This window comes from Gavialis gangeticus, unplaced genomic scaffold (assembly GCF_001723915.1).
Source record: "Gavialis gangeticus isolate Ggan-Ray unplaced genomic scaffold, GavGan_comp1, whole genome shotgun sequence".
NCBI lineage: Eukaryota > Metazoa > Chordata > Crocodylia > Gavialidae > Gavialis > Gavialis gangeticus.
In genome coordinates this window covers 5897516-5912233 of record NW_017729020.1, presented here as the reverse complement: position 1 = coordinate 5912233, position 14718 = coordinate 5897516, and the positions used below count along the sequence as shown (strand labels likewise).

The 14718-nt window shown below is 61.2% G+C and overlaps 1 protein-coding gene across 1 annotated transcript; it reads right to left on the bottom strand.

Annotated features, from left to right (window-relative positions):
* Positions 1–438: 438 nt before the first annotated feature.
* SFRP1 (secreted frizzled related protein 1) lies at positions 439–14715 on the bottom strand (the record flags this gene model as incomplete). The annotated part of the gene is made up of 4 exons (XM_019514309.1): positions 439–775; positions 817–3295; positions 10394–10471; positions 14217–14715. Coding segments are annotated over 3 exons (900 nt in total), but the record flags the coding sequence as incomplete, so codon positions are not given.
* Between the last annotated feature and the right edge of the window lie 3 nt (positions 14716–14718).

The following is a 14718-nucleotide window of genomic DNA, read 5'->3' as shown; positions in this document are numbered from 1 at the left end:
AGCTGCAACCCTGCGACTCCTAGGAACTCCCTCAGCGGTTGGGTCTGGAAACGACAGACCCAGGTACGAGGCTGCTGCTCTTCAGGCGACAGTGAAAAGCTTAGGGTGGGCTTCACGTCATAGCTCATTTCCACCCCCTGGGGCTGCCCCGGCCTTCACGCTGAGAGCTGCTCTGCTGTTTTCATTACAGGCATAATTAAGTACAGAAAAAGAGCAGCTGCCTTCAGGAACAAGGAAGCCTCGTGCTCTTTTTCACAGGCTTTAGAAGGGCAGGATCTTTATGACTCCCATCGCACTAATGCTTTACATTTTTTCCCTTCCCAAAACCTCCAAACCCCCCGCCTGCCACACTTTCCTACGTGAACTTTCTAAGCAGTTATATTCAGCCAGAATGAAATCTCCCTGAGCTGCCTGCAAAGGATGGGCTGGAACAGCAACCACGGGCTCTCAGGTTTTTATCACAAGACATAAAGCAGAACCGGAGCGTCTGACTGATGCCCCGGCACATCAGATCGCTAGATCCAGGCACTCTCCGAACTGCTGACAGTTTGCCAAGCAATTTGGCAAGACCAGAATTACTCTCCAGGAACAGAGAAATGTCTAGAAAACCTTGCCTGAAATAGTATGTGCTAACCTGGAAAAAGGGTCTTTGCAGAGGGCAGAACAGGGGGTCAGAGAGCTGTCAGAGTAACTGCTAACATACAGCAGTATGATGCTTTCAGCTGGTCATTACAGAAACGAATTGCTTTTCCACCGCCTAGCTCCGAGGTGATACCTGGGAGCTCTCCTCAGGCCTGTGCCAAGGCAGAGTGACACTGCCCCTAACCCAGATGCACTGTCTGGCTGGCTGCGGAGCCTGGCATGGTGTCAGTCCCTGGGATCCAGAATCAGATCATTATTTAGTCCCAGAACAGCAAAAGGGGGCAAGTGCCCCTGCCACGAGAGCTCCTGGGTAATGAACATGCTGTACAAGAGAGAGGGAAATGCAAACAGTGCAGTGTTCCCCGGGCACTGTCTTTCTAAACTTGCTCTATTAAACAGAGTGTAGGAAATGGATTAACCCTGTTAACCCGCAAGATCAGACAGTCTGTTGCATGCAAGATACTGATGAGCAAAGGGGTATCATCCCGCTCGGGGCCATAGCCCCGCATGCCTCCGGACCCTGGTTCAAGAAGCACTCTCTGGAGATGAGCCTGTCATTCTGCGGGGCGCAGCCTGCCTGCACAGGGCGACTGGGATTTTAAGCCTACGTGACCTGGATTTCTGTCTGGTTTCCTGCTGCCCACTGGGGATAGCAGAGCTGGATGCAAATACCAGCTGCTGCCCCACCCCGAGTAGAAGTCAGGGTGCAAAGCACTGTCCCTAACATGAAGCAGTGCTGAGGAGCCCACTAGCTGCCCACCAGCCCCTAAAACTGCATCTCTTGCAAATTCCCATCTGCTCAGTGACTCTTCTCTGATGCAAAACCACTGCTCCTTGTCCCTGTGCCCTGCCAGTGGCAAGCTTCCCCGCAGCGACCGGACCAGCTTTGCCCAGCTCAGCTGCTTTGCAGGCAGCTGGAGCGAAGCCCGCTGCATCTGCTGCCGTCCAGCCACAGTCAGTGCCAGGCCAGGGTTCCTCTAGCTCCGGGGGGCTGTTTCATGCCAGCTTCCTCTGCCTCCTCAGGCACCTGCGGCACTCGAGCACATGGGGTCCAACAGCAACTCGTACCGAAGCACGAGGCCTGGAACAGTTCGTTTTGCATCAGGGAAAAGACAGCCTGTCTCAGAAACCCTGCAGGGACTCTCCACAGTGTGCCTGTCTTAACTGCATCGCTCCGTTACAATTAACACAGCATCCAAAGGCATTTCTCCACGTCATGGCCTGCAGGAAAAGCAGCTGCAAAACCCACAGGGGAAAAGGGTGGGGGGAAATCAGCAGCCCCGAGCTAAGAAAGGAATCAATGCACCAGGGTGACAAGAGTAAGTGTAGACCTCGAAGCCAGGGATTTGCAAGTGCATGTTAGGCTGATTCAATAGGGTGATCTAGGCTAAAATAGGAACAACTGATATGGGACGGAGTTAGTACAGACTTAAGGGAGGGCAATACAATTCATGCCAGGCATTATGGCATTCTGGGAAACGGACCCTGCCCAACTAATGAGACGTATGTGTGTGAGGCTGCTGGCTTGCTTGGTAGAGGCAATCGCTCTGATGCAACGCACGCTGCCTTCTGCAAGGCTTTGCGACCCAGACAACTGGTTAATGGACAGGGCTCAAAAGCACCTGCAAACAGGGCATCAGCAAGAAGCGGACCTGCAGCGAGGCCAGCAGGAGCTGTTCCTGGTTCTAGGCCATTTAGGATTTTCCCTAGGCCCACGCAGGGCTCCCCCGCCCAGAAGATGGACAGACAAGCTCCAAAGGCTGGAGGTGGAGCTGCACAAGGGTCAAAGGGAAACAAAGGTGCGGCTTTCCAAGCGAGGGAAATGAGGCATTGGACAATTTATCCAGAGCCGTGGAGGATTCTCCGTCGCTGGAGATCCTTACAGTGAGACTGGATGTTTTCCTAACAGCTACGGTCTAGCTCAGACAGGAGGGAATTCAGGGCAACCCCCTGGCCTGTGTGGCACGGGACGTCAGACTGGCTGGTTTCACTGGTCCCTTCTGGTCTAGCCTTCTAGTTTCACCTCCCCCCTTTTCCTTTCCCTGCCAGGCTCCGCGTCTGAACAGGCTTGCATCTCACAACAGCAACAGGGGCCATCCCACACCACAGGTGTCGACAGCGGGTGACCGTGCCATGCGGGGGTTTCGCACTGTCGATGCCCGTGTCCAGGGGGGTACGGACGCTGGGGCAGACCTTGAAAGGAAGCTCTAACAAAGACAAAGAAACAAAACAGGGGTGGGGACAACATCCACTACTAGAGGGGGGATGTGTGAGCCCCGGGCCGGGGCTGTGCAAGGTCCACACCAGCAGGAGTCCCTCTGGCTGCCGCCTCATTTGAAGACCGACGGGAACGTGGGACAATCGGGGCTTTTCATCTTCTTCATGAACTGCTTGAACTCCTTGTTCTTCTTATCCCACTTGTAAATGGCCGTCAGCAGGTACTGGCTCTTCACCTGCCGGCCCATGATCAGGAAGTAGTGGTTGAGGTTGTCCAGCTGGTGGCACGGGCACCCGGCCCCGTTCTTTAGGTAGAGGATGAGCTTCTTCAGGTTCTTTTTCCTGATGGGGCCCATTTTCAACGCCTTCCTCTTCTTCGGGATAATCTTCCTATCCCCGTTCTCCCTTTTCACCTCCTTTATCGTCATCTTCAGAGCTAGAAAACAACAGAGAAGGACACAGCTCCTGAGCAAGGCTGACTCAATCAAACCAACCCTGTGCGGGGGCGGGGGGATGCACCTTACAGACTAACTAAGCAGGAAATATGGAGAGCGCAGGCTGGCCTCACCTCATCAGGCTACCCTGGCTAAGCACTGCCTCTGCCTCCCGTCCCTTACCTTATACGCGGAGGGAAGCGCTTTGGGATGGATCCTGTTTGGCCAGCAGCCTGGGCCCTCCCCAAGGGACTAGGCATTACAAGTCAGAAATAATGACCAACAGCCCCTTGCGGAGAGGCTGTGGCAAGCCACTGTGTGGGCCTGAAGCCAAAAGCCCCAGAGCCACAAACCACAGGGCTCCCCCGCAGAGCTCGCTGGCCCCGAGCATCCCACCACGCCAGCGAGCAGGCCTGGATCCCCTGCTACAGGCCAAAGGACTGGCCAGGCCTTTCAGAGCAGCCCAGTCCCTCAACCCATGCTGGGTGCTTTTGATTTGAAAGAGGGACTTGTTTAGCCGGCACTGCGCACTTTCTGCTGGCAAACTGTTAGCTGAATAAACACCGCTATTCCCTGCTCCACCGGCACCAAGCGAGATGCCTGCACGGGCCACTTAAAAGGTCGACTTCACTTCTCCAGCGTATTCCTTTAGCTGCCCCCGGCCCCCGGGTGCCTGCAAACCAGCTTCCAAGCGCTGCAAATTTCTGCGCTGGAGCAGCAAGGCCCCCTTGGAAACAGGCGTGTCTAATGGGGAAGGAGGCCCGCACGGCGCTAACCAAGGTGCACGGCGCAGGCAGCCGGCTCGCACCTTCCCCTCGGAGAAGGAGAGCTAATCCGATCCAACTTCAATAGAAACTGTTCCCCTCTCCGGGCTCCACGCTTTCCCGAGCAATTCGCAACCCAAGTCAAAACGAATGCTCCTCGCCACGGCCGGGGAGAGGAATGCAGCGTGCATGGGAACAGCCAGGGAAATGTGTTGTGCATTAAGAGAGCGCCCCGGTGCCATCTGGCTCCACCACCTCCTTGGGGGAAGCGCACGTGGCCAAGAATGACTAACATCTTTCCATCATCTGGGGGTTTACGGCAGGGTCGCCGATAAGCAGTGCTTGGGGAGGGGGTTCCCTCCCACTTTGCGCCCAAAAGGTCTCGCTGGTGGCAGCAGTGGTGGCAGCCACACGAGGCCCGTGGTGCTGGCAGGGAGGGGGCCCCTGCAGTGGCTCTCTGTGGGAGGCTGCTCGGCTGGGCCCTGCTGCCAGGGCGCAGTGCACGTGGAGTCCTGGACGGCAGCTCCGTGCACCGTTCCAGACACACAGGGTGGAAGGAGATGGTGATGACAACCCTGAAAAGGCAGCAGGATCCGTCTGTTACCCCCATGCTCCCAGCCACTGCATTGGCAGCAGCAGTGATGGGACTGATCTGCTCGTGCACCAGGAGCGTCCACCATGCCTGCCAGCCCCGCTGCATTATGTGGCTCCCAAGCAGGAAAGGAGGAGCGCGCTAGAAACCGGAGGGGAACTTTCTTCCCATTTTGTTTTCTGAAATCAGGATGCGCAAGGGGCTAATGGGCGCAGCTGAGGTTGGTTTTCAACAGGTCCAGAAAGTAAAGGAACGGCTCCAGTGCTGCTCTGAGCCCCGAGGCACGGATCAGGCTGCAGCTTCCCTTGCGCTGCCCCCAGCTTCTGTAGGGTCCGTGCAGCTATGCTACAGGGCTGGGGAAGCTGCTTACACACCAAAGACAATGAATGGGGACAAACCTTTCTGGCAATGGCCCGTGCACAACGAGGCAGCTCAGCACAACGATGACAAACTTTCTGGAGATAACTCGCAGGCGGAGAACTCCCCCACGCGCATGCCGCCATGGGCTGGCCGCTCTCTGCCCCGCAGCAGATTGCTCCCAAACCCAAGAAATGCAATGGCACCGGGAAGACCTCGTTACCCATGCATGGGCTTGTTGCCGTCACCTGCTCAGATAAAGCACAGAGCTGGACTCTGCCGCTAGCAGCAAAGACGCCTGACTGGTCAGCCACTGCCACCACGACATCCGAGACCTGCAGCCCTGCTCTCTACGCTGGGCCGCAGACTCGGCAGACGTGCCGGGGGAGCAGCTTTCTTCGGCCCGGCCTGGGTGTCGGGGCGAAGCCTCTGGGGTCTATGTACAGAAAGCCAGCTCCAGCGACAGCTGCCCTCGTGAGACCTGTGCCGTGGAGCCCCCCCCAGCACATACCCGCGCCAGCCCCAGCCTGGCCTGGGAGGGGAGGAGCAGGATCTAAATCAAGGCAGTTATCAGGACTGAGCGAGGCTTGGCTCCGGGCTCTGGGTGAGCTGCCAAAACAAACAGCTTCCTTCCCGTGGACCCCAGCGCTGTGGCTCCCCCACCACTAGCCCAAATCCATCTCGGGCTGAGGGGGAGGTGGAGACAGCGGAGCTGGAGCGGACACCAGGGCCCCAGGAAGCGCTCGCCAGAAATTGAGGCCGCGGTCTCCTGCAGGCTGGGAGCACCAAAGCCCGGGGCAGTCTGCAGCGCAGCCAGCCCTGGACCCACTGCGGCCCCTTGGCTCCCGCGCCAACGGCCCAGGGGGCTGCTCCCACGTGCTCCAAACCTGGGCAGGCCCCACGGACCCGTAGGACAAGGGCCACCCCCAGGAAAATGCAGGCTCTCACCCTGGCATGCTTCACCACCCAGACTGACAGCCCCACAGCTCTGACCCCAGCTATCCCTCCTGCCTTGGCCTCCTGGCCATCCTCTGGCTCCTTTAAAACACGTGGTGCATGCTTGAGGGACATGCCACCAGCGCTGAGGCTGGGTGGTGATGCCGCCATGAAGTGGGTTTCCAGGGCCAGACTGTCCCTCTGCTGAGACGATGTGCAGCCCCCATGGACTGAAGCCACGAACTCGGCCCTGACTGCTGAGGGCCCGTATCAGATCGTAGCCAGGCTCCACTGTTGCTGACGCGGGGAGAGCAGCGAGCGCAGAAGACATCAACGCGTCTGCTCCAATTTCCGCTCACATGAAACAGGAGATAGGGAAATGTTTGCTTGCTCAGGGTGAATCAGGTCTTGGCAGCCGTGGCTGCAGGAACAGCAGGGCCCCCACAAGTTGGTTGGGGTCCAGCACGCCAGGGGTTGCTCGGTGCTGGCCACGGTTCTTGTCACTGAGGGCTGCAGGCTCAGGCTGTCAAAGGAGAAAGCCTGGCCTCCCTCTGGCTTGCTGCCTCCCTGGGCCAGAGACTCTGGGTCGCTGGGATGGGGCTCTGCCACAGGGATCGTCAGCATGAGAGAGATGGACATGGCCCTAGCTCTGCTGCAGCCATTGCATGGGTGCAAGGGGCTCAGGCTGAAGCAAACCTGCCCGAGACATGGTCTCTGAGCTGAAGCATCAGCTCACGCCAGACTTTAGGGCAGTAGGGCATGTGTTGCTGCCCTCGGACCCTCCAGCACTGCCCACCGCAGCAGCCCCTGCTTTCCAGGGGGCACAGGGAGCCCTCCCGCTGTGAGGCTGCTGCCCAGAGCACGTCGGCAGGGCCCCACTCCGGCCCCCTGGGTTGCAAGGGGCGGGGGCGGAGAGACAGAGGGAGCAGAAAAATGCTGCTGCTCCGGCCTCGAAAATCTCTTGGAACGAGGAAACCTGCCAGAAGACACATTAGGCTGTAAGAGAAGAAGGCTGCAGGCAAGGGGCTGTCAGTCAAGGGGAAAAATAAATAGCGTGTATTGATCTGATGCCTGTCTCCATTGCAACAAGAGCCCCCTACCCCGCGTGCCCTGCACAAAGGGCAGGAAGGGTAAATAAAATCACCCAGAGCAGCCTCAGGCCCAGCCTGGCCTAAGGTGAGAGAGGAACCCAGGCTGTGTGGCAGGGAGGGGGCACAAAGGGGACCCCACCACTCAGACCCCTGTGTCCCTGTCGCATGGGAGTTGTGTAGGGGCTGCAGAGAGCCTGGGGGTCTGGCAGCCCCGTCCAGCCCCGACCACAGGGCACTCTGCAGAAGGGGTGGGCGCCCTCCAGCACTGACCAGGCTCCAGCCACAGGCCGGGCACTGGTACCACTGAGCCCCGCCAGCCCCGTTCGTGCTGTGACCCCATGCAGACATCCCTGCAGGGGTCACTTTGAACCTTGCTGCTGCAGTGCAAAGGAACAGCAGCACCCGGCTCCCATGGACAGCAGGTTCCTGGCTCCCGTCTGCGCCAGGGGTCTTCCTACATGCCTGGTGCACCCTGGTCCCTATCCCAGGGCACACGTGGCACATGGCACTCTTCCCTCCTTGCCCTAGCAGCATCGCACTACTGCATGCCGCCAACAGCTGCGCCCACCCTCCCCAGCTACAACTGCACCACAGCCACCCGAACTCCCGCCGCGACTCTGCAAAGCATCCCCACGTCATAAGCACCCGAGGCAGCGTTATCATGAGAAGTGGTGGGGCGAGATGCTGGCGAGAACAGAGTGGGGCGAGAGACCTGCCAGCAGCCGCCCTGCTAGCGCGCTGGAGTCGCAGCCCATTGCATGCACCAGGACTGGCAGGGGCCTGCAACATGCCAACTGCCCTGGCTGTTCCCTGGTGGGAGCTCAGGAGAAGCCCCCATGTGAGCAGCTCGGCGATTGTTGTGAGGCCCAACAGCCATCCTCCGTGGCCAATTGCCCTCCAGCACTGCTTGCAGACTAAACACCCACCCCAGTGTGCTCGCAGCCTCCAAGGAGCCTTCCAAGAGCTGACGCCTTCCTAGCAGGTGCCTCCCTGTGAGGGACTGGCATTGCATGGATGCTTCTCCTCCTGCTTCGGCCCCTTTGAGCCCCGCAGGTAAGAGATGAGGTGTGCGGGAGTGTCTGGGGAGAAATGGGGCAGTGGGACCACATCCTCTCACTCTCCAGGACTGGGCTGTGCCCCAATTGTTTCCCCTGTGAATGGGATGGTTTCTAGAGATGATACCGCGTCCGCACAGCTCATGTGCCTTCAGCTGTCTGTGCTGCAATACAGAGCTGGCTTAAACCCCCACTACATTTCCACCTCCCCTCAGCCTGGCCATGGCCTACACGTTTTCCTACAAGTGGCCTACATCTTCTGGCAAGGTCTCCCACTGACAGCACAACAGCACAGCCCCCAGTGCGCCTCCCCCAGCTCCGTGGGGGCCCGCTTGTCCCTGCGGCACAAGAAGGCATCTCGCTGCATCTGGCCTGCAGGACACTCCGCATGCCCCCACCAGGCCCCGTTCCCTCCTCCCCGAGGCAAGGAGCCCCACAAGAAGGGGGCTGCAGCTGGGCACTGCGTGCAGCAGACACCTGAGCATGCATGTCCAGAGCCAGGCAGGTCCCCGGTCTCCACTTCCCTCCTGGATGCCGTGGCTGCTCCAGGACCCAGCGGGCAGCCCACGCGTTCTTGGGAGGCTGCTGCCCAGCTGTTCCTGTTGATGTTTTCCTGTCTGGGAACCAACTGGCCTCCAGCCTGGCAGGCCTGGCCAGACGAGGCGGCAAGCAGGGAGGCGGGCAGCCAGCCGGCAGGGCAGGTGGGGGACTGGCCGCGCGCTGGGGAACGCATACCTCGCTCAGCCTGCCTTTCACAGCCTGCCAGGAGAGCTGCGCAGGCTGGTGGTGATGGTGGAGCCGCTGGGTGCTGTGTTCGATTTGGACAGCCTGAGATTTTTCCCTCTACAGTTGCCAAAGCCTTGCCTACCTCCGACTGCGCTTGTAAGCCAGCCCGCATTTGCCACAGCTCCACCCACCGCTTCAGGGTCACTGCTTCAAGCAGCTCCCCGGTCCCACCTCAGGCATCCGCACTCCGACCTGCCGAGGGACGGTGCCTCAAAGGCACCCTCAAGGCCCTTGCACTCCCAGCCCTTGACCCTGGGCCGCTACTTGCTCAAGTGGCTGGGGGAGAAAGGCAGAGTGGCCCTCTGAGCCGAGCGATGGTCTCAGCAAGGCCATGTAGTGCCAATGCACTCTTGGGCAGAGGGATGCTGACCAACAGTATCCTCTCGGTACCAAACAAGGTCCTTGGAGGCCATTTCCTCGCTCATAACAGACCAGGATCGTGCCCACCTCTTCTTCCCCTTGCTGCGGTGTGTGATGCCCAGCCCATCAGATAACATCCCTGGCTGAACAGTTCTGCCTTTGGGTGAGGGGCAGAGACTGGGGCACCCCAGACTCTTGCCAACACACTGCCTGTCCCCAGCCACACGAGCAGGGCTTCAGGCTGCACAGCCCTGCCCACGGGGTCTGCCCTGGGGAAACTGAGGCAGCTGAGCTCAACCCCCTCCTCCTGCCTGCCTGCCCAGACAGGGCAACTGCTCCAGAAGCCAGCCCCAGCTGGGGTTGCAGCCCTCTGGGAGCGCCCGGGCTGCATTCAGCAACCAGCAGCAGTGAACACCGCACCTGGAGCCTTGGCTGGGCACAGCCGCAGCAGGCGCCAGGATCCAGAGCTCAGGCACCCTGCCCCGGGATGGAGCCACCTTGGCCAGGCAGCTGTGCCCAAGTCACTGGGACCACCGGGATCCGCTGTCGTCCCGCTCTCCCCCACTGACCTCTGGCGGCACAACAGTGACATCTAGAGGCACATGTGTTCAGAGGCACACCAGCGACCCAGCTGTGGGGGCAACACCCACTAGAGAGGCTTACTGCCTGCCCAGGGGGCCGGGGCCGGGGCCGGGGCCGGGGCCACCCCCCACCCAGCCCCGCCACTGCACTGTCCCTTTTGCATGTCGATTGAGCTGTTCTGCTCTGGCAGCACCAAGCACCCGGTGCGGGTCTGGCCCCTATGCCCCCAAGCAAGAGCAGACGTAACCCGGTGTGGTGTCATGCTGATCCAGAGCCAGCCACGCTGTGGGACCAGGGCCGAGGGCACGGGCCCCGTGGAGCAGAAACACCTCTGCTTGTAGGGCATGAGATGGAAGTGAAAGGCAGAGACCAAACCGCTCCTACTAGCCCCGCAGACTGTGCTCAAGGGGCCTGGGGCAGGGAGCTGCTACCCACCCGATAACTGCAGCCAGCCTCCCAAGTGCAGACAGGACAGAGCCGAGACATGGGCAAGGGGAGGAGGGCACCTGGGATCGGTGGGGGCACCGGGGCCAATGACGCCTTCTCCTTCAAGCAGATGTCATGCACGGCCTCTTACCGAATTCACTGGCGCAGAGGTGCTCTATGATGGCCTCCGACTTCATCTCATTGTCACAGGGGGGGCACACGCCTGAGCCTACAGAGAGGAAGACAGGACATAAGCGCTGGATGCTCATTGTTGATTGCAGACCCCTTGTGCTGCCCTCCACCGAGGCACTTGCCACCCACCCCGTGGGCTCCCGTGAGAAGCAGGCGGGGGGTCTGGGGCACGTTCCTCCACTGCAGTGTGAGCATGGAGGTTTGCATGTCCCACGGCGTCACTGCAGGTCCGTGAGGCTTTGCTCCTGCACAAGCCCTCGGGTGCTCCCTGCCCCAGGGTCACGCTGGCAGCAGCGGCAGCTTGTGCGCATGCAGGATCACTAGCTTGGCCCCCAGCCCTGTCAAAAGCCTCAAGGCCTGCCTGGGGCCAGGGCACAACAGGGCAGTGCTGGCAGGCAGCAGCGGTTCTGGGGCCAGGCGCTCAGCTGAGGTGACCTGGGCACTGCACGGTCTGGCCTGCAGCCCACCAGGCTTCCCAGCCAGGGAGGAAGCAGCGTCCTGGCACAGGAATGGCTCTTTCAGGCTCACCATGGGCACGAGCAGTCTGTGTCATCACGATACCCCGCGCTGCTGCAGGTGCTGCATGCAACAGGGACCTCCCACACATATGGGTGCCCAAAGGCTGATCCCCAGCACTGAGACAGCCTGAGGGAGGCACCTGCTGGACACGAGTCTTGTTCCTGCTGTTGTTACCTGCATCCTGTCTGCCCAGGGGCACAGCACTCCCCCCTGACCTCTGCTGCAGGGCTGAGGTGCTATTTAGCCCTGAAAAAGCCAACGCTGCCGTGTACACTCCAGGGTCTTACTGTGCTGCAATCCCCTTGGCCCCTGTGTAGCGAGAGCCAGGACATGGGCATTTGTGACATGCATGCCCTCATCAAGACTGGGCCCCTTAGTGCACAGAGGGACAGCAGAAGGGAAACTGAGGCACGGTGGGGCGGGGAGAGGGGAGGTCAGTGGCAGAACCCAGGTCACATCCCACCCGGGCCTGCACAGGGGCCGAGCTCCCGCCCAGGCAGCACTCCCGCCCGCCACTGCCCCGCCAGGCTTCCAGTCCGCGTGGCGCTGGAGCAGGCTCGCAGGCGGGCAGAAGAAGGAATGTGTAATGCTATATTAATCTGCGAGTCCCTTGGTGCATCCTGGGGGCCTGCGGCCTGTGCTGGAGCAGAAAGGAATTCGGCAGGTCAGCGCGGGGAGCGAATTCCTCGGCAGAGGTGTTAATGGGGAAGGAGCTGGCAGCCTCGCTTTTATTAAGACCCGGGAAGGAGGGAGGGAGGGAGGGGGCAGCACTGGGCCCTGGCCTGGTTTAAGCCCACAGGAAGGCAGCCCAGCCCAGCCATGCGAGGGACTCTTGGTTAGGTCAGGTTCACGCAGGTTGAGCAGGCTGGGGAGAGGGCACGGAGCCTGCAGGCCTGTCGGCTCAGCCGTGGGGAGGCCAGGGATACAGAGGGGTACATCCGTGACAAGATGCTGCGGCAGAGCAGGGGCGGAGGGTGCAAAGCCTGGGGAGTAGCCTGCCTGCCCTGGACACCGGTGAGAAGCAGCATGGGCCTTCCTCTGGATCCCGGAGGTCCTCATTCTCCAGTGCAAGCCCAGCCCTTCCCTGCACGCGTGCTACCAAGGCCTCCGAGCTGCTTCAGACTATGCCTGGTATATCAACATGGGCATTCGTGCTTCTGGTGGCTGCTGCTTCTTGCAAACGAGGCACCTCCAGCAGCAAGTCCAGCACAGAGGTGCCACCTCCCTCTGCTTACCATGCCGAGGAGACCCCAGCCAGCATCGCACTGCATTGCATCGCAGCTTCTGCGAGATCCGGGAGTCCCACTGCAGCCAATGCACCTGGAGTCAGCAGATTGCCCGCACCTGCTGCGGCCTGGCCCCTGCCACCCTGCAAAGTGCCTGCCCAGGGTCCTAGCTGCAGACTCCACAGGGGTCTTCCCCATCCCTGTGCCTCCTGGGTACCCGTGTGGCCAGCTCTGCTGCATGGTAGGACTGCTGGCAGCATGGACCACAGGACTGCCTCAACGGGCACCACAGCACCAGCCTCCCCATGAGCTCACACTTCCACAAGACGCGTGCCCCCTTGCTTGCAAAGGAAAACACCATGACTGCCCTTATCCCCAGGGACACGCTCCCCTCAGGCAGGTGCCAGGTCGTGGTGCAGCTGTGGCCGTCCCAGCACAGCTCACGGAGCTCCAGGTTTGAATCGGGGCTCCAAAGAGGCCGCCAGATGTGCCCTAAGGCTGCTGTGACAGCCTGAGCCTCCAGGGCTCAAAGGACAAGCCTTTCCCACAGCCCGAGTCAAATTTGCCAATGCTGGAGGCCTGAGCTGGCTTCACCGTGGTGACACTGCAGCCCCCGTGGGGGAGGCAGGGCTCCCCTCTCCCTGGGCGCTGCTGCAGGAGGGCGCTGAGCTCGGGGCCCCGAAGTGCAAGCTGGATGTTTATGGGAAGGTGGGGCAGGAGCTCCCCACACTCCAGGGCACAGGATACTTGTTCTGCCCGAGTCCCTGCAATGCGGGTGCGAACCCTGCAATGCCCTGCGCTGGCCAGCTGGTTGGGACCCATGCAGGGGATAGCTCCCTGTGTGGATGTGCCAGTGCCCATCACCCCTCCGCCCCCCACACCGGGGTCACACAGCTTGTCCCACACCCAATTCTCCATACTGTGCCAGCACCCCTGCACACTGCCCATGCCCCTGCCTCCTGCAGACACACTGCAGATGTCACTCCTCGCTCCCAAACCCTCGCGAGGAGCTGGGACACGGTGGTGGGAGGATTCGGCACTGCACAGTTTCTGCTGGGAAAAGTGGCGAAACTTTATCCAGCCCCTGGAGAGGAGAAAGCCAGGCGAACCTGGGCCGGGGAGAGGGCAGGGGCCAGGGCCAGGGCTCCCAGCCCAGCACAGAACATAAAGCGCTTTGTTTGCTAAAGGTAACTGGGCTTGAGCACTCCTGCAAACGCAGATTTCTCTCCCCACAAGCCCTGGATGCACAGGATAAGAAGCACTGAGACCATTTAGCCCCGTGCTGTCCCCGGGCTGCAGAGCAGGCGTATGCCTGTGCCATCGGCAAAATCTAGCCAGCCTGTCCCCTCCGAAGGGCAGGAGGGGAAAAGCGGCATCCCCTTCCCAGCCCTTTGTCTCCTCTCCGTGGCCCCCCTTGGCTGCCAGCTCCAAAGCCGTCCCAGGGACGGCGCGGCTCAGTGCCGCGCGTCTGCTCAGAAAGTTTTAGGTAAGGAGCTAAGTGTCAGCACAACTCCTGCCGTGCAGCACGCGGCGGCGTGTCCAGCCCAGCCCGACGACCGGCTTTGCTTGCGCCTCACCCAGCCGACCTGGCCGGGAGCCGCTCTGCCTTTGAGAAACCTGCCTGCTCAAAGCCATTGCCCCCCTCTCCAGACAACAGCAGCGCGTCCAGGTTTGCAGCCCAGACCTCGGCAGCCCCTGGCGTGGTTCTTCCGTGCCAAAACAAGCCCTGCGGGCACTGACCACAGCCCCCTGGGAAACTGTGCGCCTGGCTGGTTGCTCCCTTTCCCCAGCTCCCCAGGCAGGCAGGCAGGCAGGTGCAGAGGGTCTTGCCGCCCTGCTCCGGCGGTGACACCGTTTTGCGGACCTGCGAAATGGGGCTCCTCCAAGAGAGACACTGCCTGCCCCCTGCCCCGCCTCCACCGCACGGGGACAGGTCTGGGCATCAGGGCGCCCCGTGCTCAAGAAGCGCAGAGCCCGAGGGTCCGGCCGCACCCGGCGCGAGGAGCGCGCCAGCCCCTCGGGCACGGCGGGGCTCACCTTTGGGCCTGGCCACCTCGGTGGCGTTGGGGGTGGTCATGGCAATGCAGACGTCGTCCTGGGGGAACTGGTCGCACTTGAGCATGTCAGGCCAGTAGAAGCCGAAGAACTGCATGACGGGCTCGCAGGCGTCGCGCACGGCCTCGCAGAGCCAGCGGCAGGGGTAGACGGGCCGGTCCAGGCAGACGGGCGCGAAGAGGGCGCAGAGGAAGACCTGGGTGCCCATGTGGCAGTTCTTGTTGAGCAGCGGCACCCAGCTGCTGGCCTGGTGCTTCACCTCGGCCATGGTCTCGTGGTCCAGCAGGTTGGGCAGCACCATCTTGTCGTAGCCCACGCTGTGGCAGAGGCGCAGGTCGGCGGGGATGGGCACGCACTGGTGCGGCTTGGGGTAGAAGCGCCCGCTCTGGTAGGCGCCCAGGTCGGACTGGTAGCTCACGTAGTCGTACTCGCTGCCCGCCGCCAGCGCCACCAGCGCCGCCGCCGCCAGCGCCAGCGCCGCGCG